The 24,991-nt window shown below is 42.9% G+C and overlaps 1 protein-coding gene across 1 annotated transcript in view; it reads left to right on the top strand.

Annotated features, from left to right (window-relative positions):
• The window catches only part of DUOX2 (dual oxidase 2), a gene marked incomplete at both ends in the record, with an annotated part of 31,296 nt that extends 10,738 nt beyond the window's left edge, over positions 1–20,558 (top strand). The window contains 20 exons of the mRNA XM_083371744.1: positions 3,134–3,271; positions 4,030–4,143; positions 4,481–4,683; positions 5,137–5,322; positions 5,997–6,222; positions 7,224–7,317; positions 7,833–8,008; positions 8,666–8,735; positions 10,043–10,138; positions 11,876–12,054; positions 12,998–13,228; positions 14,264–14,363; positions 14,706–14,755; positions 15,581–15,708; positions 16,177–16,330; positions 17,143–17,375; positions 17,619–17,777; positions 18,734–18,889; positions 19,524–19,652; positions 20,436–20,558. Of these exons, the coding sequence (XP_083227870.1) occupies positions 3,134–3,271; positions 4,030–4,143; positions 4,481–4,683; positions 5,137–5,322; positions 5,997–6,222; positions 7,224–7,317; positions 7,833–8,008; positions 8,666–8,735; positions 10,043–10,138; positions 11,876–12,054; positions 12,998–13,228; positions 14,264–14,363; positions 14,706–14,755; positions 15,581–15,708; positions 16,177–16,330; positions 17,143–17,375; positions 17,619–17,777; positions 18,734–18,889; positions 19,524–19,652; positions 20,436–20,558 (2,945 nt within the window). The remainder of the gene's footprint in view (positions 1–3,133; positions 3,272–4,029; positions 4,144–4,480; positions 4,684–5,136; positions 5,323–5,996; positions 6,223–7,223; positions 7,318–7,832; positions 8,009–8,665; positions 8,736–10,042; positions 10,139–11,875; positions 12,055–12,997; positions 13,229–14,263; positions 14,364–14,705; positions 14,756–15,580; positions 15,709–16,176; positions 16,331–17,142; positions 17,376–17,618; positions 17,778–18,733; positions 18,890–19,523; positions 19,653–20,435) is intronic.
• Between the last annotated feature and the right edge of the window lie 4,433 nt (positions 20,559–24,991).

Genomic DNA, 24,991 nt, shown 5'->3' with positions numbered 1-24,991 from the left:
GCCTGTTACTTGTCCCAGCTTCTGCCAACCTAGCAGTTCGAAAGCACGTAAAAATGCAAGTAGAAAAATAGAGACCACTACGGTGGGAAGGTAATAGCGTTCCGTGCGCCTTTGGCGTCTAGTCATGCCGGCCACATGACCACGGAGACGCGCTGGCTCTTCGGCTTTGAAACGGAGATGAGCACTGGCCCCTAGAGTCAGAAACGACTAGCACGCATGTGTGGGGGAACCTTTACCTTTACTTAGAAATATTAGAAGTCTTTCAACAAAGAGAAAGAAGACAAGCTGCATCTCAAACATTGAGTACCCGCAGTACACATAGAAAATTCTGGATTCATTATCTAAAGTAGGGATGGGGTGGAGGGAATGAAGCTAAGAGTTTTGGACAATAATTTAGGATTAGACATAAATAAGAATGTTGTTTTTCATCAGACAGAACTTCACAGTGTACTCTTCTCCATTCATTTTTTTCAATACTGGCAACTCATCTTTTGAATGCAGCCTTTGTGTAGAAAAGGCTCACGTCACATCTGTAGCAATAGTCCTGGTTCCAGAATGGCAAGAAAATGCAGGTGATTGACATCCCTCCCCTTTTACCTCTCTGCAATGCACCTTAAAGAGAAGTGGGGTGTTCATTACCTGCTTGCACCTGCTATTTTGACGCCAGTGACCGTCACTGGTTTGGATAGAACATATGGACAACTTAAGTTTTGTGTAGCACCCGGTTCAACAACAGTCCTGTCCTGCCTTGCAAGTTTGACATGTGAACATTTGTAAAACATTCCTCTTGGTTCAAGAACAGTTTTATTAGGTCTGGTGTTGAATGCCCAAATCTCCTCAGTTTGTTATTAAAGGTAAAGGTAAAGGTTCCCCCGCACATGCGTGCTAGTCGTTTCCGACTCTAGGGGGCGGTGCTCATCTCCGTTTCAAAGCCGAAGAGCCAGCGCTTGTCCAAGGACGTCTCCGTGGTCATGTGGCCGGCATGACTAGATGCCAAAGGTGCACAGAACACTGTTACCTTCCCACCATAGTGCTCCCTATTTGTCTACTTGCATTTTTATGTGCTTTCGAACTGCTAGGTTGGCAGAAGCTGGGACGAGTAACAGGCGCTCACTCTGCTACGCGGCACTCGGGATTCGACCCGCCAAACTGCCGACCTTCCAATCGACAAGTTCAGCGTCCTAACCCACTGAGCCACCGCGTCCCTTCAGTTTGTTATTACAGCATGGCAAAATTTCCAGAGTTACAACATACCATCCTCAAGTCCAACCCTTGTTAATCCACCTGACATAAGAGCTCACCCATCTGCCTGGTACAGAGACGGGGAGAGAAAAGCAATACATTCACCTATGCTCAAGTGAGCATCATAGCTTTTGGATGGTGCTCTGGGCCAATTATGATTTTACCCTGATGGACAGGGAAACCAAACCAAACCATTGTTACAAGAGGTGGGTCTGGCTTCAAACCACAGCCGAGTAGAAAACTACAGGTAGTTCTTGACTTACAACCGTAACTCAGCCCAGAACTAGTCGTAACTCATGATGTTCATATTAAGCAAGTTACCCTGTGACTGCTCCCAATTTCACAACCTTTATTGAGGTGATCATTAAGTGGATGCTCTGGTCGTTAAATGAGTCCATTTTCCCCAATGGGCATTTTCCTTAGGAAAATGGACCTAAATGCCAGAAACCAGTAAAAACCCCAGGAAATCAATGTGCTATGGCCACAGGAGGTAGCCAAGGCCATAAATACGAGCTTGTTGCTAGGCGCCTAAAATGCAATCACATGACTAAGGGAGGGCAGTGGCCATTAGAACTTTGAAAACAGGTCGGAAGCCCATCCATTGTAATTTTGAATGGCCGCTAAGCAACCAGTTATTAAGCAAGGATCACTGTACCTGTATAGATATATTTTCTGTGTCGCATGAGAAAAGTACATCTTCTTTCCCCTTGTTCTCTCCCAGCCTACATGAGTCCTTGTTATGCTCACAAGGAGAAACTCCTCTTCCAAGAAACAGGCAGGAACCACAAGAAAAAAACAACCCCTTTTATTCTCATAAACCTGAGTCAATGTCCAAGGCAAACAAACACAGTCCACAGAAACTCCATCCTCAACACAAACAGGTGCCTTTGGCAACCAGCACCTCCCACACCTTCCCTTTTATAATTCAATCAAGCCGTGGCTTCGTAATGCCTTCTCCTTTGCCTTTGGAGCCACCCCATTGCATTCCTCTGTCCTACTCGCTTCTCTTGCCTGTGCTTTCGTGCATCCTGGATTTGTCCCAACTGTTCTTCATCACAGTCAAACTCAGGCTCCCAGCACAGCTGTGTCTCAGCCTGAGTGCAAGTAGAGGGGCCAGGCTCCTCATCCAACTGTAAGCCTCCTCAGAGCCTTCCTCTGACTCTAATGTCACTCCAGGCCCCTCCTCCTCATCTGATTCCTCAGATTCAGCTGCCGGATGCACTGGCTGGTGAGGAATCACAGCACCCCTGTCATTACCACTTTCTATAGAGAGATGATCGAGAGCATCCTGTCATATGGCATCACAGTCTGGTTTGGAAGCATTACTGCTTCCGATAGGAAGGCTGTACAGAGAGTGGTGAGGACGGCAGAAAAGATTATTGGCAGTTCACTTCCTTCTGTCCAGGACGTGACATATAAGCGTTGTTTGAGCAGGGTCCGCAGGATTGCCTGGGACACGACACATCCTCTCCATGACTTGTTTTCCTTGCTACCTTCTGGGAGAAGTCTTTGTGGTCTCCAAAGCAGAACATCCAGATCCAGTCACAGTTTTGTTCCATTCAGTGTCAACCCTGTGAACTCGCAAGCTTCCTCTTTCTGTTATGTGTTCAAAATGGACAGTGATTAATATTTATATGTTACTTATATGTGAGGGCATAGGTTTATACACGTGTTGTATATTGCATTTTAAAATGTGTATTGCGTATGTGTACGCTTTTTGAGAGCAAGCAACACATTTTCATTTTTAATGTGTGTCGGTGTGCCCACAGTTAAAAAAAGTGACAATAAAGGTTATCTTATCTAGAGAGTCTTAAGAAACTTGGCTGGAGGGAGGAACAAAAGGAATTAAATTGAATGAAGCTCCCTGTCTCATTGCATTCTCCTCCCACAGGTGATCCATGCCCCCAGCCCAGGCAGTTGAACTTGCAGAGCCTCCCTTCCTGCAAACAGATGACCATCATAGATTACTTCAAAGGAAGCGCTGCAGGTTTTGGAATCCTCATCGCTGCCTTGTGTTGCCTGCCTTTAGGTTGGTTTCAGTCCAGATTTGAAGTTTTCCTTTAGGTTCCAACGAAGAGGTTCAACCATTGACATGTCCCGGGAGTGAGAATGTTGAACACTGGAATCAAGCATCGGTATAAGTATAGGTAGTCCTCAACTTAACGATCACATTGGATCCCGACATTTCGGTTTGCTGAGTGAGACATTTGTTAAGTGATATTTGGCCCTGAGAACCTTAAATGCTGTCTCTGAAGAAAGGAAAGACTGAGAGAACGAGAAGCAATGTGTATGGACCTGAAAACTTTGGCCAGTCCTTAATTTTAGCCCCTTTGGGTTCCACTATGCCCCCTGCCTTTTAAGCTGACCAGGAGGAGGCTTTGGCACCAGAGGTGACTGAGAGTGTCGTAGAATATGCAGGTAGCAGGACCATTGTCCAAAAACAGGGGTGGGGAACCTTGGCTCTTTTATGACTTGCGGACTTCAACTCCCAGAATTCCTGAGCCAGCCATGCTGGCTCAGGAATTCTGGGAGTTGAAGTCCACAAGTCATAAAAGATCCAAGGTTCTCCACCCCTATCCAAAGAGGTGGAGAAGTCTGTGATTGGTTATCTCAATAGCTTTGAAGGATACCAACTTGGAGAAAAGTAGCATGAAGTTATCAATGTCGTGAGCCAAGAGGAAGAATTTCCTGGTTCCTAACAATCCTCAATGCTCAAGACTGGCATCTGTGAATGACTCCAGCTGTTGCAACATCAGCCAGTGCTTTTCTTATGTTTTTGTCTTGCAGTGAGCCTCTTCATTGCCTGGATTGTTGCTTTTTTCCGGAGGAGATCTTTCCGTAAGTTACAGAAGAGGCAAAATCCCACCGCTCATCCAGATGTATCTGCTGAGGGAACCCAAGGTGAGAAGCAATTCTCCCAGAGTGTCCGCTACTCAAAGATTCCGTTCAAACACAGTACGAATCATATGTCCAGTTCCTGGAGAATTTTTATCTTGATTGCTAATCAAAAACAACTGCACATTCTTGTGATCTATTCACTGGGGTTATATTATTGGGTTTACATTCCAGGAGATGGGAGAGTGATGGAAAAAAGTTATGAAAACCTGGTTATATTGGTATAAATAGAGGCATTGACTTTAACAACCTAGGTATCTTTAAAGACGATAGAAGATTCACTGGGGAAGGAGACTTTGATTGTTAGAAAATGCAAGGCTAATACAGAGTCTTCTTTCCCCAGCGCTTGAATGGCATGGCTTCAAGACAAAGAGTTCACTTGTCTATATCCAACTGAACGAAGACAAAGTGATCAAAGTGCTTGATGGCAAGCTGGCTGTGGTTCGCAGCATAACCCTGAGAAGCCAGCAGAAAGTGGAGACCATCATGTCCCACAACAGAGGCAGCAGGACTATACTTCTGAAGATTCCTAAAGAATATGACCTGGTATGTAGCAATAAGGATGACGGCCAACTATTTATGTTCTGGTTTATATGCTGGAAAGGTTCCCATCTTGCCTTCCTGTCTTCCACAACTTCTCAACCCCCAGGAACCTTAGGAAAACTAAAAATAGCATCCAGGATTATTTCCATAAAACCCATAATTTTAGGCCAGCTATTTAACGGCAATAGGAATAAGCCTGGAAAAGCTATCCATGGTCCATGTCACCATGGAGGAGACCCCGTTGTAAATAGCTAAGTCATTAGTGAAATCACAAAAATCTAAACTATTCTGAATAGCTTAAGCGATGTCTTAAAGATTAAAATATGAAAGAGAAGAATAGAACAAGGTTGCCTTTTAGGTGCTGGAGTCTTGGGTGATGTAGGAGAGAACATCTCTAATTGTCTGAAGATTCTCTTCCTCAGCTCTGAATGCCTCTTATCTCACTGTTGTTCTTAGGTGTTGCTGTTTAAGGTAGAAGCAGAATGCAGGGACTTCCTCGGACATCTGAAAACCTACTTGGAGAAAAATGAATTGTCTCTCCAAGTGTCCATGATGAGTGAACAGCAGCTGCTGAAAAAGGCAGTAACCAAAGAGCAGAGAAAAGAAATCCTGGAAATTTTTTTCCGGCATTCATTCGCTCAGGTAAATGGGGAAGCTGATCCTTCTCCTTCTCCTTCACCTCCTCCTCCTCCTCCTCCTCCTCCTCTTCTTCTTCTTCTTCCTCCTCCTCCTCCTCCTCTTCTTCTTCTTCTTCTTCAATTTCTTCTTCTTCCTCCTCTTCTTCTTCTTCAATTTCTTCTTCTTCTTCAATTTCTTCTTCTTCTTCAATTTCTTCTTCTTCTTCTTCAATTTCTTCTTCTTCTTCTTCTTCTTCTTCTTCTTCTTCTTCTTCCTCCTCCTCCTCCTCCTGCTCCTCCTCCTCCTCCTCCTCCCCCTCCTCCCTCTTCCCCTTCCTCTTCCTCTTCCTCTTCCCCTATTTAATTTGTACCATCTGAAACAGTTGTTTTTTCTCTTATTCGTTGGAAAACATGGCATATTATTGATTTCTCATCTATTGGAACATTGCATACGTATGTTGTTGAACAAGAAATAAAGTCAACTACCTAATGTTGTCCAACAATGATTTTATTACCAGTTAGAATGAGTGACATCTCGACCAATCCTGCTCTGGTAATTTAATGTTATATCCTAGTTGCATGGTAGGACAGCCAGTGCAAGAAATATCCTAGTTTTGTTTAGAGTGTCTTGTCTTTCTGATAAAAAGTGAGTGGACTTCCTTCCTGGTGGGAACGTGATCAGTGGCCTTACTCGTTCAGGTTCTACACATTGACAGATTAAACGCTGGAGAACTCAGTTTGGAAACATCTCAAAAAGCCAAGGAAGCCTTAAAGTGTGAACTGAGCCGCGCTGAGTTTGCGGATGCGTTGGGTCTCAAACCCCAATCCGTATTCGTGGACTCCATGTTCTCTCTTGCCGACAAAGATGGCAATGGGTATCTCTCCTTTCGGGAATTCCTGGACATCTTGGTGGTTTTTATGAAAGGTGAGACTTGAGATTACTCAACTGTAAGGGGTGGGATGGAGCTAACCACAGTCAAGATCTCAACAATCTGGCCCCAAGCTGTATGTGTTCATAGTTGATTTTATAAATGGATCTTAACTTTTAATTTGTATTAATTTATTACGGGCACTGTTTTTTAATCACTTTTTAATAATTTTTAATTTTTGTATCTTGTTTTTATGTATTGCCCTGTTCACCGCCCTGAGTCCTTCGGGAGAAGGGCGGTATACAAATTAAATTATTAATAATAATAATAATAATAGTATACACTTTACTAAATCAGCTTAATTTACAGCCGCATTTTTATGATCAGTTAAGCTTAGCCTGTGTTACATGGGATTTCTGTTTTATTTTGAATGACTGTTTATTTTATTTTTTTATGCTTCAGTGTCTCGTGCAACTTGAGATTGATTCATTTGATAACCATGTCAGCCATGTTGTGTGAAGGCAGCCCTAATATTTGATACCCAACTGAATTGTGTAGGTTGATATTCTGTCAGTTTATCCATCCACTGATGATGAAGAGGATGGAAGACAGTAGAGGTCTTTCCTTTCAGTTCCAGAAACAAATGAATGGGGTTAGTGAAAGGGGGCAGGATACTTTGCCATCTTCCTGAGAACCTAGAACAAGGACTGAAGGTAGATGCCACTATTATGGCAGGGTCCTGTAGTAGAGTCTTAATCCTGAGCCATAGGAAATGTGAAGAATGTGTTAGCTTTTCAGCCAACAGGACAAGCTTCAGGGTAATGAGATTTTATGGATATCCATCAGCACAATCCATGGACTTTTGAGTTGCTACAACAATGTTGTATCTTATCCCCCACCTTTCCTCACCACACTGATCATCTCAACGCTCTTTCCTTCCATTCTGATTGTCCTAACAAGAACAAGAAATGGGCTTCGAGGATCTTTCCAAATATTGGGGGGAGGGGGGGCTGAGTTATGCTGACGAGGCATGGTCCTCTCTTCCTCTCTCAACCAGGATCCCCCCAGGAGAAGTCCAAGCTGATGTTTGCCATGTACGATATTGATGGAAACGGCTTCCTTTCAAAGGACGAATTCTTTCGGATGCTGAGGTATGTTCTCCTGGTTTGGACATGGGGTGTTGCTTTTGTTATTCTGACAGATTCTTGGTGGAGAGATGCTGGAATTTCTGTTTGCTAGAATGGTGCATTGGGGTCAGGTTCCTCACCTGAAATTCAGTCTGCATACATCTTGGGGGACATTGCCACCAGCCATAAAACACAATCTCACAACCCACAGCCCAGCATTTTGGAGGAGGCGAAGCTACATGGAAAATCATCCCCTAGATTTGCAGAATAGGACTGATCTTATTGCAGCCAGTGCTTCCACCCATCCCATAGTATTTGTACGTTCATCTGAGTCATGAGTAAAATTTGTGTGCTATCAACCATGCTTCTTCAATTCAAGGAAGACCTTGCCATAGACCAGAGGTCCTCAAACTTGGCCGCTTTACGAGTTATGGACTTCAACTCCTAGAATTCCCCAGCCAGCGTGCCGTAGACTCTTCAGTTACCCCATCAGTTGTCTTATCTCAGCAAGGCTTACTTCCTCTTATCTCTTCCTCTAGATCCTTCATCGAGATCTCTAACAACTGCCTCTCACGGGATCAGACTGAGCAGGTTATCGAATCCTTGTTCAAGGAATCAGGATTCCAGGATAAGGAAGAGCTCACCTGGGAAGATTTTCACTACATGTTGCGGGATCATGACAATGCACTCCAGTGCACTCAGCTGTGCATTAAAGGTCAGCAGAAACCAAAAGAGACAGCTCGCACGAATCCTTCCAGTTGGGTAGGAGCAAGGAAGCCATACTTTGGGCAGCAAACATCAGCAATAACAGCTCAGGATCTCCAGAAGTAGATGGTCTCGTTCTTATTATATTGTGCCTCTTTCTCTCTCTTTCTCTCATGGATCATTATGTATGATGGAATGGAATGAGGAAGTGGATCCTCAGGAGGGAGGGGTGCATTCCAGGTAAATAAGAGGCAACTCGGCCCAGATATCATGTGTGAAAGAAAGAGGGTGGAGATGGCTCCTTCCTATTAGTCCCGCCTAGAGTATATCGTAGAGGCAGATAGGAGAGTCTTCAGACTGGCAAGATTCTGTCTTTAGGTGTGGACTCAGCTTGGAAGAATCTCCATGCATTATACTTGGTTTTGGACCTGACACTACAGGAAAGAAACCAACAAAATGTTCGCAAAGTCAATAGTATCTTTCTTGTCCGTTCTCTAACTCAGGGGTCCTTAACTTTGGCAACTTTAAGACTTGTGGACTCCACTCTCAGAATTCTGGGAGTTGAAGTCCACAAGTCTTAAAGTTGCCATGGTTGGAGACCCCTCCTCTAAGTCTACTAGGTCCTTGGTGGTCATCGATAGAACTTTGTTTTCTCTCCTCCTCCCAGGAGTTCCAGAAAGACTCAAACAAAATGAAATCAGTCGTGTGTCCTTCATTAACAAGGATCGAGATAACAAGTACGTCATCTCCCAGTTACTCACCTTCTCACGCGTGCTTTCCACGCAGGTTGCCTGTGTGGATTTTAGATGTGACCCAGGTCCCAGTTTGCCCCCACCACAAATCACAGTTTCTTTGCAAAGATTTATGCCCTGTTTACACTTCCCACACTCTGCCCAATCCTTGTGATCATGAAGTAACCAGTAATGAAGAGGAAATAAATATTCATGCAGTGGGGATCAATATGTACTAATGAATATAGAAAACCATGCGGGCCAAATTAGACATTCGTTTTAAGACTTTTATATTGACCTGCTTGCAAAAAAATAGATCACAAGCTGAACTGTACTAAGCAGAGCATGGGAAGATGGCTTTAGTAGAAACCTAAGCGTAAAACAAGTTTAAAATACTTTTAGGAGTTCAACCAGAAGTTTAAGCATTAAAGAAGCTTGGAAGTTCCTATGTGGTAACCTTGAAAGTTTTTCAACTTTTTTAACAAATCCACCAAGTTCTTTCCCATTTTGTTGACATGCAACTAATTGGGAAAACCTCATGAAGAACCACTTGTGAAGTATTATGACGGTTATTTCCACATACAGAAATAGAGTATCAGAAGGGAAGATTTAATAACTTCATCTTTCCTTCTGTATTTACTTTTCTTCTTGGAGAATAACATTTAAACTTAGTGAACTCTCTGCTTTCAACTAGCCCCATCATTGGGTTTCGAAAAATAGGTGGTTCAGGTAGATGATTGTGACATGCAAAGACAGGATTTAGAAATTTTGCATTTTTCTTGCCAGAGAAGAGAAGAAGTACCTCAGATGCCAAAATACCTTGGCTGGGCTTGGATATTCTAATTGGTGGATATGTGCCATAATCTTTAGATGGCTTGATGTAACTTGAAATGACACCATTCAAAACAGCTTACAGTAAATCAGGTTATTAATGGGATACACACAGTCCCAAATGCAAGGTGCTTCAACAAGAATAAAATGAATTATGTGTCATTGGGACTTGACCCTACCTTTAAAATAATACAGGGAGAGTTTTGGTGGAAAAAAACCCCATTCCTATGAAAAGGAGTTTTTTTCCAGTGAAACATAGACAGAAAAGTCACGTTTCTGCTCCACCCTTGAGACTGGGAGTTGACTGGAAGCCAACTCCATAGAAAATTTAAAGCCAAAACTTCTGAAAGAAAGGATTGGCTGGCATTTTTCATGATGATTTCAGAGTTAAAGTACGGTCAAACCCTCAAGGCATCTTGCTCGCTTCCAACACTGTAGACAGAGTGGTCCTCTTCAAAAGCTGATGATCTGTTCCCTCATAGTTCCCTCCTAACTCGAGAGATTCCTCTGATCCCGGGTTCAGACTGGCTACCTGGCGAAGGAATAGGACACGACTTACGGAAAAGGCAGGGGAAAAAGTAAGTATGTGCAATGTGTAATGGACACTCATTCTAAACTTCAACGATGAACTGTCCATCTTAACCCTACCACCTTCTCCGAACATAAAAGGCAGTGAAAATGTATCGAGTATGGGCTGGCAGCTCCAGTGAATTATTGGATCTTGTTAGGCACATAAAAATAGAAATGAAATAATATCTGTGTCGAGTTTTGGTTGGAATGGCACCATTTTTTTCAAAGCAGAAGCCATGATGGATCCGATGCAAGACGTATACGCTAATCTAGCATAGATATTTCTGAGAAAGTCAAGGGCAGATCACAGATAATCCCACTTCTGGCAAATTCATCTCTGTTCCTGTAAAAGTATCTATACAAGGAGATGAGCAGTTATGTAGGAGGAATCATATTCATTAGGAATTGTGGCTAGGACTTGTAATTCATCATATTTATGAAGATCTGTGGTCATCACCCTTCACTTGCTGCAAGTCATTCATCACCATAGCAGAACTAGCTACTTCAGAAGGAAAATGAGCAAGAAGCTACAAGAGACTCACAAGTCTGGAGAGCGCCAACGTTCCTTTGTGTTGCCTAGTTAATCTCCATAATTCAACTCCAGTGTACACATTCCGAATTCAAACAATTGTCAGTTCCATAAAAGCGTAAACACCCTTTAGCTAGTTATCTCTGCAGCTTACTCATGTATGTTTTATTGATTTTTTAATTAATTTCACTATCAAGTGACTGGGTACCAATGATCCCGATTATCAGCATCTGTCTGACTTAACCTTCATTATTTCCATTGTACACTTTATGAACAACTCGTTCTGTTGTTAATTTGTTTACTATGTGGTTAGTTTCCAGGCAACATAGCAAGAATAGGCTCTGAAACAAATCCAAACATCATTGTTGTCTTTTGTAGCAGCAAAGTCCACAAGAGTGATGCCACCAGCATGACAGCAGTGGAAATACAGGCTTCAGGGATGGCCTCAGGAGGCTCAAATACCTCTAGATACTCCACCCCAAATTAAGAACCAGAGGTGTAGAATACTAGGGTAGGAACAACTGGGTTGGCTTCTCCAGATCAACTCAAGTTGCTATGGTGAAAAAAAAATATCAACGTATAACAGAGTTGGAAGGGACGTTGGAGGTCTTCCACTCCAACACCCTGCTGAAGCAGGAGACACTATACCATTCCAGACAAGTGGCTGCCCAGTCTCTTCTTAAAAGCCTCCAGTGATGGAGCACCCACAACTTCTAGAGGCAGGTCATTCGACTGGCTAATTGCTCTAACTGTCAGGAAATTCCTCCTAAGTTCTAGGTTGGTCCTCTCCTGAGATTCCATCCATCGTTTCTTTTTCTGTCTTCAGATGCTTTGGGGAATAGGTGGAACCCCTCTTCTTTGGAATGCCGCTATCATGTCACCCCTAGTCCTTCTTTTCATTAAACTAGACATATCCAATTCCTGCTATCATTCTTCATATACCAGGAAAGCATTTATGGGAGGAAAACAAAACAAGTTGGTTTTCCATGTGCTCAAAAATGCTCTTGTTCTCTTGCAAAGGTATCTCTGGGGGATCTTTTGAGGTCAGGAGGCTCTAACGAAAAGCAAAGTAGGTCCCCATTTGCCTGAAGCTGGCTCACTCACTGAAATATTGAGGAATTGTGGGGAGGGGATGTTGTCGAGCAGATTTTTCTTTCATGGTCTTCCAATCGAAATTTGTCAAGGTTTTCCTGAGTTATGGTTTCCCACATTCCAGATTGGCCTTCCCAGAACCTCATTTGTACACAGAGGCACGGAGGGAGCGGTACGAGAGGAACAAAGTCCACCAGAAGATCCAGCAGTTCAAGAGGTTCATTGAGAACTTCAGGCGCCACATTATCTGCGTGGTGATATTCTCGGCCATCACCGCTGGCGTCTTTGTAGAAAGGGCATATTGTGAGTTACCAGCCTACTTAGCACCACCGAACCGGCTGCTCAGCTCAAGAGCTGGTGCGGCTAACTTTATTCAGAACCCGACATCCTCATGCCATGAGGAAGGAGAGACATCCGTCTCCAGGGCAGGCAGGCAGTGGCAGCCACCACTAAGCATACCACGTACGTATCTCCTTGCAGCACAGACTAATGCAAGACACTCCCGCTGCAAGTAGAGCTGCATAAATGGCTAACAAGGGAAGTTTGTGGCCAAACTTCCTGGTATGGCTTTTGTAGTGGCTGTTTTAATGATGCAGATCTGTAGGAGATGGGTCATAACTTTACTGGCAAAGCTGCGGTTGAACCATTGAAGATCTGAGTATCATCCTTGCAATCTTCCCGTAACCTAACCCCTCCCCATTGGACACATAGGTAGAGATCTGGAGGGGAGCTCCAGATCTGTACACATCACTATGTGCTCCTTAGAGTCTTAGACCCCTTTGGTCTTGCATTGCCATGCCACTTATGGGGCATGCAAGCGTGTTTATCATCTGAGCATGTTGGAGGTGAGATGCAGTTATGGGACGGTAGATGTACCTTGAGGCTGCAGACCTGTGTGTGGACTTCCTCCAAAACTTTGTGTCCCAAAGTGTCTGCTGGATGGTCAATTGTATCGGATAGACATGGTGAACAGGGAGGAATCCCGTCAATGCTGCCTCCTCCCTTTAATTTCCCAATCCTCCAATTGAAACAGGAATAGCATTGAATCCAACTGGGTTGTAACCTGCTCCCACTGACCTCTTTATTCTGAGTCGACCTCCTTTTTGGAGATGGCCTGGTCTCCAGCACACCACCGGAACGACACAAACAAGGTCTCAGCCCAGAAAAAAAAGTGGAGTAACCCAGTTATGAAGGGTTTTGTCCTAATCTCATCCTTCGGGACTCACTCAATCCATTCCCTTTGCAGATTATGGATTTGCATCGCCACCCACGGGCATTGCTGACACCACTTTTGTGGGGATCCTGATCTCTCGTGGGGCCGGTGCCAGCATCTCCTTCATGTACTCCTTCATCTTACTCACCATGTGCCGAAACCTCATCACATTCTTGCGAGAAACCTTCTTCAATCGCTACATCCCTTTCGACTCTGCCGTGGATTTCCACCGATGGATCGCGACAGCAGCTTTGATCTTCTCAGGTACATCTAAACAGACTGAAATGGATTGAATCTGTGAGTAGCCAGACTAGAATGTGGCAATCCTTTAAAATGGTTTGTGGTTCAAGCAGGCAACTAGATTTGACCTGGAACAGAACAGTAAGTAATAGCTGAAATTAGGAACCCTAGGCACTCTTTGAATTGCAAGTAGTCCTCAACGTACAAGCACGGTTGGGACCAGACTTTCCATAGCTAAGTTAAGTGAGTCACACCCAATTGTACAACATTTGTTGTCAAGGTTGTTATGCAAATCACTGCAGTTGTTAAGAGAAGCACAATGCAGCAACCATGGAAAATACATTCCTGCTGACAAGCATCTAGATTTTGATGACATGATCGTGATGATGCTGCAACAGTCATACATCAAGGACTGCTCCTAAGTCTCTATTTTCAGTGTGGTTGTAACTTTGGATGGTTGCTAAAGAAACAGTTGCAAGTCAAGGGCTACCTGAAGGGCACTGTTTAGTTTTGTAAGGTCAGCGTGATGGAGGTGACACTTTTAAAACAACCAAGTCTAATTTCTCATCGCTGCAACTGTGTGACTTTTGACAATGCAGGGCCCAGTAAAAGTGCAAGGAAAATGATTGACAACAATAAGGGAAATCAACTCCAGAAAAATCTGGTTTTTCAATTTAGGGGATTTTCTAGCAGTCCAAACCGAAAATGAATCACCTAACGTTTCCTCTTGCCAATCAAAGTTGATTAGTCTTTAAAAACTCACATCGAGGAAACTACAAATGTAATATAAATACAAAAATAGGTGTGGAATATTTCTATTTTTGTAACATCTGAACTTTGCACAGTTGAAAGATGTATTTAACACCGTAGCTTGTGATCTCACTACTAAGTTACATGGCTATTTCATCTTTTCATTGTTAGGTGTGATTGTTTTTTATAGCTCCCTGTTGCCCATAGTTCCAAGACAGGAAATGTTTAGGGTAGTTAAAAGAGATTAGAAATTGTGATTAAATCTGGTGACACAGATAACCTAACTTCACTGTCCTGTGTTTCCTGTAGTTTTGCACACCTTGGGCCACGTTGTGAATGTCTACATCTTTTCGGTGACCCCTCTCAGCATTCTGTCGTGCCTTTTTTCTCACGTATTTATGAATGATGGGTGAGTAAAGAGTGTCCCTCTGTGAATGTAAGGATGCAAAGAAATGAGTTCCTTAACTCTTAAGCTCCAGGTGGCTGGAGAAAGATTGGAAGCTCTTAATTCTGTATGATTCAGAAACCCAGTGCATGGCTTAGCACAGGGGTCTCCAAACTTGGCAACTTTAAGACTTGTGGACTTCAACTCCCAGAATTCCCCCAGCCATCCACAGAAATTCTGGGAGCTGAAGTCCACAAGCTTTAAAGTTGCCAAGTTTGGAGACCCCTGGCTTAGTACAATGTATGAACCGGGTTACATTGTGGGTTGTTCTACTGAGAATTGCCCCTGTTTTGTTTTTCTTTCCAGATCACAATTTCCTCCCAAATACTACTGGTGGTTCTTTGAGACAGTACCAGGTAAAAATCAAATATCAAAGGCTTTTGGTGACCAGACTGCAGTTAACATTTGGAGATAGATGACCATCTAGGAAAGAACCCAAGCGGGCTGGATTCCAATTATTCATGTCGTCTGAAGCTGATGGGGGGCATAAACAGAGTGTTTGCTTTTTGTTTAGTACATTGAAGCTATTTTAGAGTTTGCCTTGGAGTGTGTCCTCAGATCAGTTCTGAAGAAGTGACTTTGGGTTGAATGGAACATTGGAACTTCTAGCATTGGCTCTATTAAAAACTGTGATTGTGTCATAACGATGACATAAGGAGCAGGGTATCCTAGCCGAAATGTTGCAGACGCAGTATTTGTGTCATTTGCGCAATGCTGTGTCATCACTTGACCTATATAGAAAGCTTCAGGTTGTCCACCTCTGAAGTAGATGGAGATAACGGTGAAACAAGACAACATAATGGGTTCCCTTACTTCAGTTTTTATTTTATTTTATTTTAATCCCATTTATATCCCGCCCTTCTCCGAAGACTCAGGGCAGCTTACAATCTAAGAAGCACAAACCAATGTGCTTAGCAATAGCCTTCATTCTATATATATATGCCTGCTTATTAGGGCTTTCGCCCCCCCCCCCCAAGCGGCATTATTACAAAGTCAGCTTAATTGCCCCCCAACAATCTGGGTCCTCATTTTACCTACCTCGGAAGGATGGAAGGCTGAGTCAACCTTGAGCCTGGTGGGACTCGAACCTGCACTAATTGCAGGCAGCTGGTGTTACTTAAGGAGGCATTAGCCCACTGCTCCACCAAGGACGTTCCCTCTCTTCTCCTGGTCTTCTGCAGGCATGACCGGCGTGCTATTACTGGTCATCCTTGCGATCATGTATGTATTTGCCACTCATTATTTCCGACGAATCAGCTTTCAAGGATTCTGGATCACCCATCATCTCTATGTGGTTCTCTACATTCTGGTAAGTAACGGTTAAAGCCTATGATAATTCAGAGACACGAATCGTCCACAGATGAAGGAAGATTCATACTATTCACATATATACCAGGGATCTCCAAACTTGCCAACTTTAAGACTTGTAGACTTCAACTCCCAGAATTCCTGGCTGAGGAATTCTGGAAGTTCACAAGCCTTAAAGTTGCCAAGTTTGGAGACCCCTGGAATATACTATCTTCATACCATATATGAAGAGGGATAAGAGTTTAACAAAAAGAGCATCATTTCCAGATAGAGTTGAAAAAGAATTAAAATTGATTTTAATTGATTTGGGGGGTGCTACTGGTAGAGCTTAATTTGAAGTAAGTTTATGAGATCCTGAGGACTTCCAAACTATCTTTAGATGCTTTTGCTCTTTGTGAGTTATCACAGAGAAGAATTTCCCCTTCCCGTCCATGATCATGGACTAAAATGATGTATAATATATTTCCAGGTGATCATTCACGGTAGCTACGCTTTGATCCAACAGCCTCGCTTTCATATTTACTTCATTATCCCAGCACTCATCTATGTAACAGATAAACTCATCAGCCTTAGCAGGAAGAAGGTGGAAATCAGTGTCATTAAGGCTGAGTTGCTCCCTTCAGGTAATGTTGCTGTCTTGCACGGTCCTTCCTCCTACATCAAAGACAGTATCTTCTACCTGAGTATCCTCCCAACATGTAGATTTCAACCTCCAGAATTCTTATCAATGGTCCTGCAGCCTGGGAGATTATGAAAGCTGAAGGTCATGCATCTAATGCATGTCCATTGAGTACAGTTGATCTAAAGAGACTTGCTAATGCTGTGCAGGTTCTGAGGTTTTGCTTGATAAAAAAATTACAGGAAAGCAGAAGTTGCCTTCAAGCTTTAGGTTTTTGTTCAGCTGAACAAAGACGGCCTTCTCTGAGAAAAGAGGAAAAACCCCAAATATCAGAAAAGCCTTATTTTTATATACCTTCTTTGATTATATAAGAAGGTCACCCAGCAAAGATTTTGCCCTTTAAGGCTGGCACACTGTAGATGGGAAAGGAAGAAAGCAGAAGTAGCTAAAAATGTTCCCTTTTGGGTGTTTCCCCCAAGACACCAGATGTTCCCGGGTGGGTTAGGATGTTGGGTGTTTCCTTTGCTGTCCTTTTATGACCTTGCATTCGTGGTTCTGCAAGTGGCCAGAGATAGCAGGGCCATCTGCATCTATTCACAACTGATACTGTCCCCTAAGTCCAGGTCAACCCTAAGACCTGTAGACCACATATGGCCTGGAGAAGTATCTGGGTGGTCCAACATGCTTGTTGCTTCTCAGTGATTACCCTCTAGTTTAGGTCTGTCTTATCTGTAATTTGCTTGTACACAGTTAATTGTGAATAGTACTGTTGGTTTGGCCTTTCATAGCAAGTACTTTTTTTTCCCATTGATTCAGGGGTCACCAACCTGCAGTTCCAGAGACCCCAGGATTTTGACTACAGGTCTGGACAATGGGTACGGATTGCATGTTTGTCACTGGGGACCAACGAGTACCATCCTTTCACTCTGACATCTGCTCCCCATGAAGACCTGCTCAGTCTGCACATCCGAGCAGCTGGACCTTGGACAACTCGCCTGCGGGAACTTTACTCACAGGAAAGCATAGTAGAGATTGGCAAATATCCCAAGGTAAAACTGGATTTTGTTTTGCCTCGCTTTTCTCCTGCTATAGATTTTAGTAGAGGACACAAATATGGCTGATCAGCATCAACTACCACTTTTCTGGTTCCAACATTCACAGAGCTTTTCTTCCCACCGCACCTGTAAATACTTAACAAATATGGAATCCTATCCTTGGTGTACTCAATGGAAACATCTGGACTCCATTGTCCAAACCAATAAACTTCATTCTTTCCCCCTGTTTCTTTGTAGCTCTATCTTGATGGCCCATTTGGAGAGGGACATCAGGAATGGAACAAATTTGAAGTGTCAGTCCTGGTGGGTGGTGGCATCGGAGTGACCCCCTTTGCCTCCATCCTTAAAGACCTTGTCTTCAAGTCTTCTGTTGGCTCCAGGATCCTGTGCAAGAAGGTGAGAATGGACAAACAGAGGTGTGGTTGGGCTACTGTGTACTCACTGTGATTGTGTCAGCGTTTGTATCAACATCAGGTGGTAGGCCTTCTCTAACAATAAACTGCAGTACTTAAAACCGGTCAGTCCTAGAGGAGATCAACTCTGACTCCTCTTTAGAAGGCCAGATCCTGAAGCTAAAACTCAAATACTTTGGCCACCTAATGAGAAGGAAGGACTCACTGGAGAAGAGCCTAATGCTGGGAAAGATTGAGGGCGAGAGAAGAAGGGGACGACAGAGAATGAGGTGGCTGGATGGAGTCACTGAAGCAGTAGGCGTGAGCTTAAATGGACTCCAGAAGATGGTAGAGGACAGGAAGGCCTGGAGGAACGTTGTCCATAGGGTCGCGATGGGTCGGACACGACTTCGCAACTAACAACAACAACACTTAAAACAGATAGTGGAGATGTAGACTTTGCTATAAGTACTTCATTTTACATTTCCTAGGGAAAAACTGGCTCATACATCTGAATTAAACTATTGTATTTCTAGAGGTTTGGGGGGGGGGTTTGTCAATTCTCCAAGTCTTTTGACAAAAAGTACAAAAGATTGGTGTTTCTCAACCTTAGAGACTTTAAGATGGTGGACTTCAATTCCCAGAATTCTGGGAGTAGATGTCCACCCATCTGAAAGCTGCCAAGGTTGAGAAACATTATGTTAGAGGAAAGAGCACACCCTAAAGCAAGGTTTAATATTAAAATAATAGCAGAACCTATATCTGAGACAATTGTTTACAAATGTATACATTTTGGACAAGAGGATATACATAGAGAGATATATTAGGAATGTGCATGGAAATGAGTATACGTTTTCAAGGGATTGTTAAAAAAATACAATTCACATTTTGATACATAACATGCTTATAAGCATTATAGGCTTTCAGCAATGATCATGGCCTTTTTCTTGGTCTTCCAAGATCTACTTCATTTGGGTAACCCGTACACAACGGCAGTTTGAGTGGGTGGCCGACATTATCCGGGAAGTGGAGGAGAACGATCAACGGGACTTGGTCTCTGTCCACATCTACATCACCCAGCTGGCTGAGAAGTTTGATTTGCGCACCACCATGCTAGTAAGTCCCCACATGCAATTTACTTGCAGCTCTATATCTAGGCACCTTCAAGAAATAAAATTCAAGAAGTCAAGTTCTCATCCATTAACCTGAAGTGTTATTAGCAAGAGTACAGAGGTTGAGTTTTGTCCAAGAGCATCTACCACTTCTACAATGAGTCCAAAGGAATTGGGTATGCAGAATTAAAAATTGTGCAATTAAGTAAGGAAGGTAGGATAAGGTTGGGCAAAATCAGGAAGCCTCCAACTCATCTTGATCTTGAATATGACATTATTGAGTGCCTTTAAACAAGCCATCCCCGGTCATCTTGGGTCTCCTCATTTTCAGTCTGGAACCAATGTTTCTGATTGTACCCGTGAGTCTAGTTCAGGGGTCGGCAACCTTGGCTCTTTTATGACTCGTGGACCTCAACTCCCAGAATTCCCGAGCCAGCATAGCTGGCTCGGGAATTCTGGGAGTTGAAGTCCGCGAGTCATAAAAGAGCCAAGGTTGCCGACCCCTGGTCTAGTTCCATAATGGGAATCAATAGCTTCATGGTGACTGGATTAGTGGTTGGTCCCTCAATGGAACAGAAGTTCCTTCTCCTCCAGATCCCCGACAGCTCTGTTCTAATGATCGGTTGATCTCTTTCTAGTACATCTGTGAACGTCACTTCCAAAAGGTCCTCAACCGGAGCTTGTTCACAGGCCTGCGTTCCATCACCCACTTTGGACGACCACCTTTCGTGCCCTTTTTCTGTTCCTTGCAAGAGGTTCATCCTGAGGTCAGTGACAAACTTTGCAGGTTCAGGAAGGAGGTGAAGACTGAACTTCTATGGATTCAGCGATGATCTGTTGCAGACAGGACGATGTTTGCCTGGATCACAGGGAACCTCAGCTATGTAGCTGAACTTCTTAAGGAGCTTCCAAAGGTTCCGTGACCCAGCTCAAATTATTTGACAGATATTGCAGAAGGAATTCTTCCCATCTCTTTACAATTAAAGACAGAGGAGAAATGTGGTGGGAATTTTGGAAAAATGTTACCTTTTCCCAAGGCTGCTCATCCATGTTACTCCTCTAGAACAGGGGTCCCCAACCTCCAGTCTGTGGACCAGTACCAGGCCTTGGCATGTCAGCAACCAGTCCACACAAACAAGCAAAGTCCCATCTGCAGGATGCAGGCAGCACACAAAACCACACACCCTCTGGTCCTAGGCAAAAGCTTTCTCCACAGAACCAGTTCCTGGTGCCCAAAAGGTTGGGGACCTCTGCTCTAGAGCACTGTTTTACAAACTTACCAACTTTAATGAGTAGACTTCAACTCCCAGAATTCCCCAACCATTATTCTGGATGGGGAATTCTGGGACTTCAACTTCAACATGATGACTTGGGGATTCTGGGAGTTGAAATCCATTTATATTAAAGTTGTGCCAAGTTTGAAAAACACAGCTCTAGAAGTTAGAACTGGGGGGGAAATTTAATTATTTCCCTCATTGGTTTTATTTTACTAGTTTATTTTGCATCTCTGTGATTCTGAGCTGGGTTTTTTTTATTGTTGTTGTTCTCAGGTCCGGAAAATTGGCGTTTTCAGCTGCGGCCCACCTGGCATGACCAAGAACGTGGAGAAAGCATGTCAGAAAATCAACAAGCGGGACCAAGCTCATTTTATACATCACTATGAGAATTTTTAGTTATTCTCTTTCTAAGACTCTGTTGCTCTGTTGTGAGTATAGAGTATAGAGGTCATCGTTGGCTGTGTTCCTTTCTTTCTGTCAACTGGGCAGGAGGAGAAAAACAGCCTCATTTTCAACAAGGTCGTGGACAATAACTTGTAGATGCTTAGAAAGCCATACTTTTTGTCCTGTCAAGAACTTTAATTGAGGTCTCATGGTTGACAATGATAATCGAGAACCCATGTTTGGCCAACCCCTGCAGTCTCAAGTCTGCACATCTTGGAAGAGTAGTCTGAACAACTACAAAACAGAGTGATATGATATCATTGACACTAAGGCAGCCCTTTCATTACAAGTGCAGACTGGTTCAGCATTAACAGGTGACTAAACATCCTAGATTACAGCTTAGTAGCACTCCCTGTCAATTATTTATTCAACATTCCTCAATTCACTCCAACAATTATAGTCCCTAAGTTGGACAGAGATGAGTTATTCTTCCCTTTAACCCAATTTAACTTCACTGTTTATCATGGTAAGCTTAAACAGTGTCTTGTACCTTGAGTTCTAGTAGCATGTTTGGACCTGTTGGATTTAACTTAGAGGAAGCCCTGATTTTACAGGTGACATTGGCCACAGAGAAGCAGCCATGATGAATAGATAATATAAACATAGAGTGGAAAATCCTATATAGAAGTATTTGTCTCTGGGGAATCAGATGCTGGGTCAAATAAAGGATACCCAGCATGCTGGGGAATTCCAAGCATTGAGGTCCACACGTCTTAAAGTCTATGGAGATTCTCAGTTCATCCAAATCATGGTTGCCCCAAGGTGCTTTCTCAAGAGGCAACTGGACTTTGTTTTCCTTTTAAGATGTTTCACTTCTTATCCCAGAAGTTTCTTTTGAAGAACTGAAGAAGCTCCTTGGATGAGAAGCAAAAGGTCTTCAAGGAAAAATAAGACAGTCCAGTTGCCTCTTGAAAAAGCCCCTTTGGCACATCTGAAAGTGTTTGAGGTTGAGAAACACGACTCCAGAGGATTGTTTTTTTCAAGTCTACAGCCTAACTCACACTCCTGGAATCATTAAGTAGATTCCCACTCACGTACTAACCACGTTGAGCCCTGCTTAGACCAAAAGATACAGTAGATATTTTTCTTTCTCTTCTACCTTTCCAAACAGTTCTTTTGGTGAAAGGAGGGGGAAAAATGGGGAAGTTGCAAGTGTTCTTGTATCTGCACACTATAAAATGTTGAGGAAGTAGTAGGGTTTATACACTGAAGTTTAATGCAGACACTAACTCAGAAAATGTAGCTATTAATGTAGATTAGAACTTGACCGCTGTTAAGCTATATCGCCGAAGGTGGTAGAAATCACAACATGAGAGAATTCTTAACGAAGCAAACTCTTCATGGAGCAAGTTATTAATGGAGTCTTTTAAAGCTTGGTTGATTCCTTTAAGATTTGTTTCATCTTCACTTTGGCTTAACTGATGGAGAACATTAAGTATATGCACGTTCGTATGCAGTGCTTATATTTCACATTTGTTTCAACTGGAACGTATGTTCTCTTGAATAAATTTTTTGTTAGTTTTAACAATGAATTCCAGGAGTCTCCATTTATTTTGTATAGTCTACTAGTCTGGTTTGTTTTTTTCATCTGTTGGGAATGATTGAGGTTCTCCCAAACATTTGACTGCCACCCACTCTGCTGGTTTTCCAAAGGGTCCTGGAGATCTGGTTCTTTGTCCAGCCCTTGGCAAACACCTCTGCCAAGGTTGAGATATGCTGGACTAGACTGAAGATTAAAAGCTTCCAAGGGGATAATGATAATGCCACGTGCTGATATAATTGGAAACGACCAGGGGCTGAACCCCCCCCCCTCAACTATATCCTGAAATGTCATTCAAAGATGCATATCTTTAAATCAGTTCTGAGAACCAGTCTGATGCAGTGGTTCAAGGCCTTGGCTAGACAAGTTCTTCTCCTGGTTCCATGCATCTGGGCTGGAAAAAAATCTAGGCTATCTCACCACTCATCCATTCTACCCCAAAGCAAGGAAATAGCAAACACTCTCCAACATTAAGGTTTCAGAAGCCCTTATAAAACAGAAGAACACTGACACCCACTAAACGCCACTGAAGATGTTACCTAGCCTGGTAATGAAACATTTGGAAACCAACCCACAAGCTTGAAGAACAAACCTTCATCCTACACCCGAACTACAGATATCACCCCTATCACAACTTTCCAACATTCTTCCTTTGAAACCTCATCAGACCAGCCTCAGCTTGAGCCTCTAAGAAAGAACCACCCTTAACTCCATTTGTTGAGGAAGGTATAGTTTACTAGAGGTCAAGTGAAATTCAACTGATATTCGTATGACAAAATGCCCAAGTCTAACTTCCCTTCCCTTCGGTACCTCCCCATGGTGGCTCCCCCAATATCCAATTAAATTCAAGGTCCCTTCCAGCTCTATTCTATTCTATTCTATTCTATTCTATTCTATTCTGTTCTGTTCTGTTCTGTTCTGTTCTGTTCTGTTCTGTTCTGTTCTGTTCTGCTCTGCTCTATTCTATTCTTCTATTCTGTTCTGTTCTATTCTATTCTAATTCTCTTCTATTATTCTCTTCTCTTCTCTTTTCTCTTCTGTTATTCTCTTCTCTTTTCTCCTCTTCTAATTCTCTTCTATTATTCTCTTCTCTTCTCTTCTCTTCTCTTCTCTTCTCTTCTCTTCTCTTCCCTTCCCTTCCCTTCCCTTCCCTTCTAATTCTATTCTATTCTATTCTATTCTATTCCTAATTCTATTCCTATTCCATATTCTATTCTATTCTATTCTATTCTATTCTATTCTATTCTATTCTATTCTATTCTATTCTATTCTATTCTATTCTATTCTATTCTATTCCTGTTCTGTTCTGTTCTGCTCTGCTGTGCTCTACTCTATTCTATTCTATTCTTCTATTCCGTTCTGTTCTATTCTATTCTAATTCTCTTCTATTATTCTCTTCTCTTCTCTTCTCTTCTCTTCTCTTCTCTTCCCTTCCCTTCCCTTCCCTTCCCTTCCCTTCCCTTCTAATTCTATTCTATTCTATTCTATTCTATTCTATTCTATTCTATTCTATTCTATTCTATTCTATTCTATTCTATTCTATTCTATTCTATTCTATTCTAGCGTAAGTCAGTATGCGGTTGTATTCCATTCCCAGCCAGTTCACCTTGAAACCACGTCTCAGGAAGAAGCAGTAAACTTCATTTTCCCTGGCTCCTCCCCCATCCCACCCAGCCCCTTTAGAGTTCATGGCTATCTGGCACTGAGTGACAGCAAAAGGCAAGCTTGAAGTGGCAGGTGACACTTCGAGAGCTTTGGTCAATGCCCCCTTGAGCTGGTCTCCTTCCTGGCAAAGACACCTGCCCTCTCCCTCCTCTGGGCTCTTGCTCAAGGCAGCTGCCCCCTCTTCAGCTAATGCCAACTTTGCTGACTGAAAAAGTCACTTCATAAGCCTGGAGGCTCTTTGCAGGAAGACAAAGCTATAATTATTGTCTAGACAAGGCAGCCCTTGGTTCAGAGCAACTGCCGGTTGAGCTGTTTCTCCTGAGCTCTGCAGAAAGACACCAGATCAGCTCCCGATAATCCTTTCGAATCCACAAGGTGAGGGAAGGGTTAGACTGGGACTGAGAAGGGGCTGTTGGGTGCTTTCACACACAGGATTTGTGACTTGGCTTGTCATCGGAAGATGGAACAGGTAGATCTCTTCCACTTTGAATTGTAGTGCCAAAAAAAGGCAGATCCATGATCACAGCACGCATTGGAAATCGGGGTGTGGAGTCACAGCTGAAAGAAATCCCACAATCCTGCTCTTCTCTTTGGAGAATGGGGCAGTTCTTACAAACTGGTTGCATAGAACTGGATCTGGATTTATACTCACTTGTAAAGAGGTCTGGTCTGGGGTAAAGATAAGACTTGCAAAATTTGGGAGAATTTGGGGGTGGGTGGGCTCAGAATGATCTTTCAACAGTGTCCAGAAAGGAGTTTGAAACATTCTAAAATTCATCCCCTGGTCACTGTTTCTCCATAAAGCCAAATATGTCCTTCCTGTATTTAAGTTATATTTAGGTTTATATTTGCATTGTAGCTATATAAATGAACTCCTACCAACATCATGCAAATCCACTTTAGTATATGAGGTTTTCCCCCTTTCTTGCTAAAATGTATACGACACAACCAAAGTCAACTTGAGTCATAGATAAGAGGTTTTTAATGGTATGTGGGAAAGATCTTGCTCCCAAACAAGGAAGAAATTCTAATGTTTGGCTGAACAATCTGATGCCAGGAGGATGGATAGGGTGGATGGATGGATGGATGGATGGATGGATGGATGGATATGATGGTTGGATGGATGAATATAATGGTTGGATGGATATGATTTATGGATGAATCAATGGATGGGTGGGTG

This window comes from Vipera ursinii, assembly GCF_947247035.1.
Source record: "Vipera ursinii genome assembly, chromosome: 11".
Taxonomy (NCBI): domain Eukaryota; kingdom Metazoa; phylum Chordata; class Lepidosauria; order Squamata; family Viperidae; genus Vipera; species Vipera ursinii.
The sequence above is the reverse complement of the archived record's forward strand: the minus strand, read 5'-3'. Positions and strand labels throughout refer to the sequence as shown.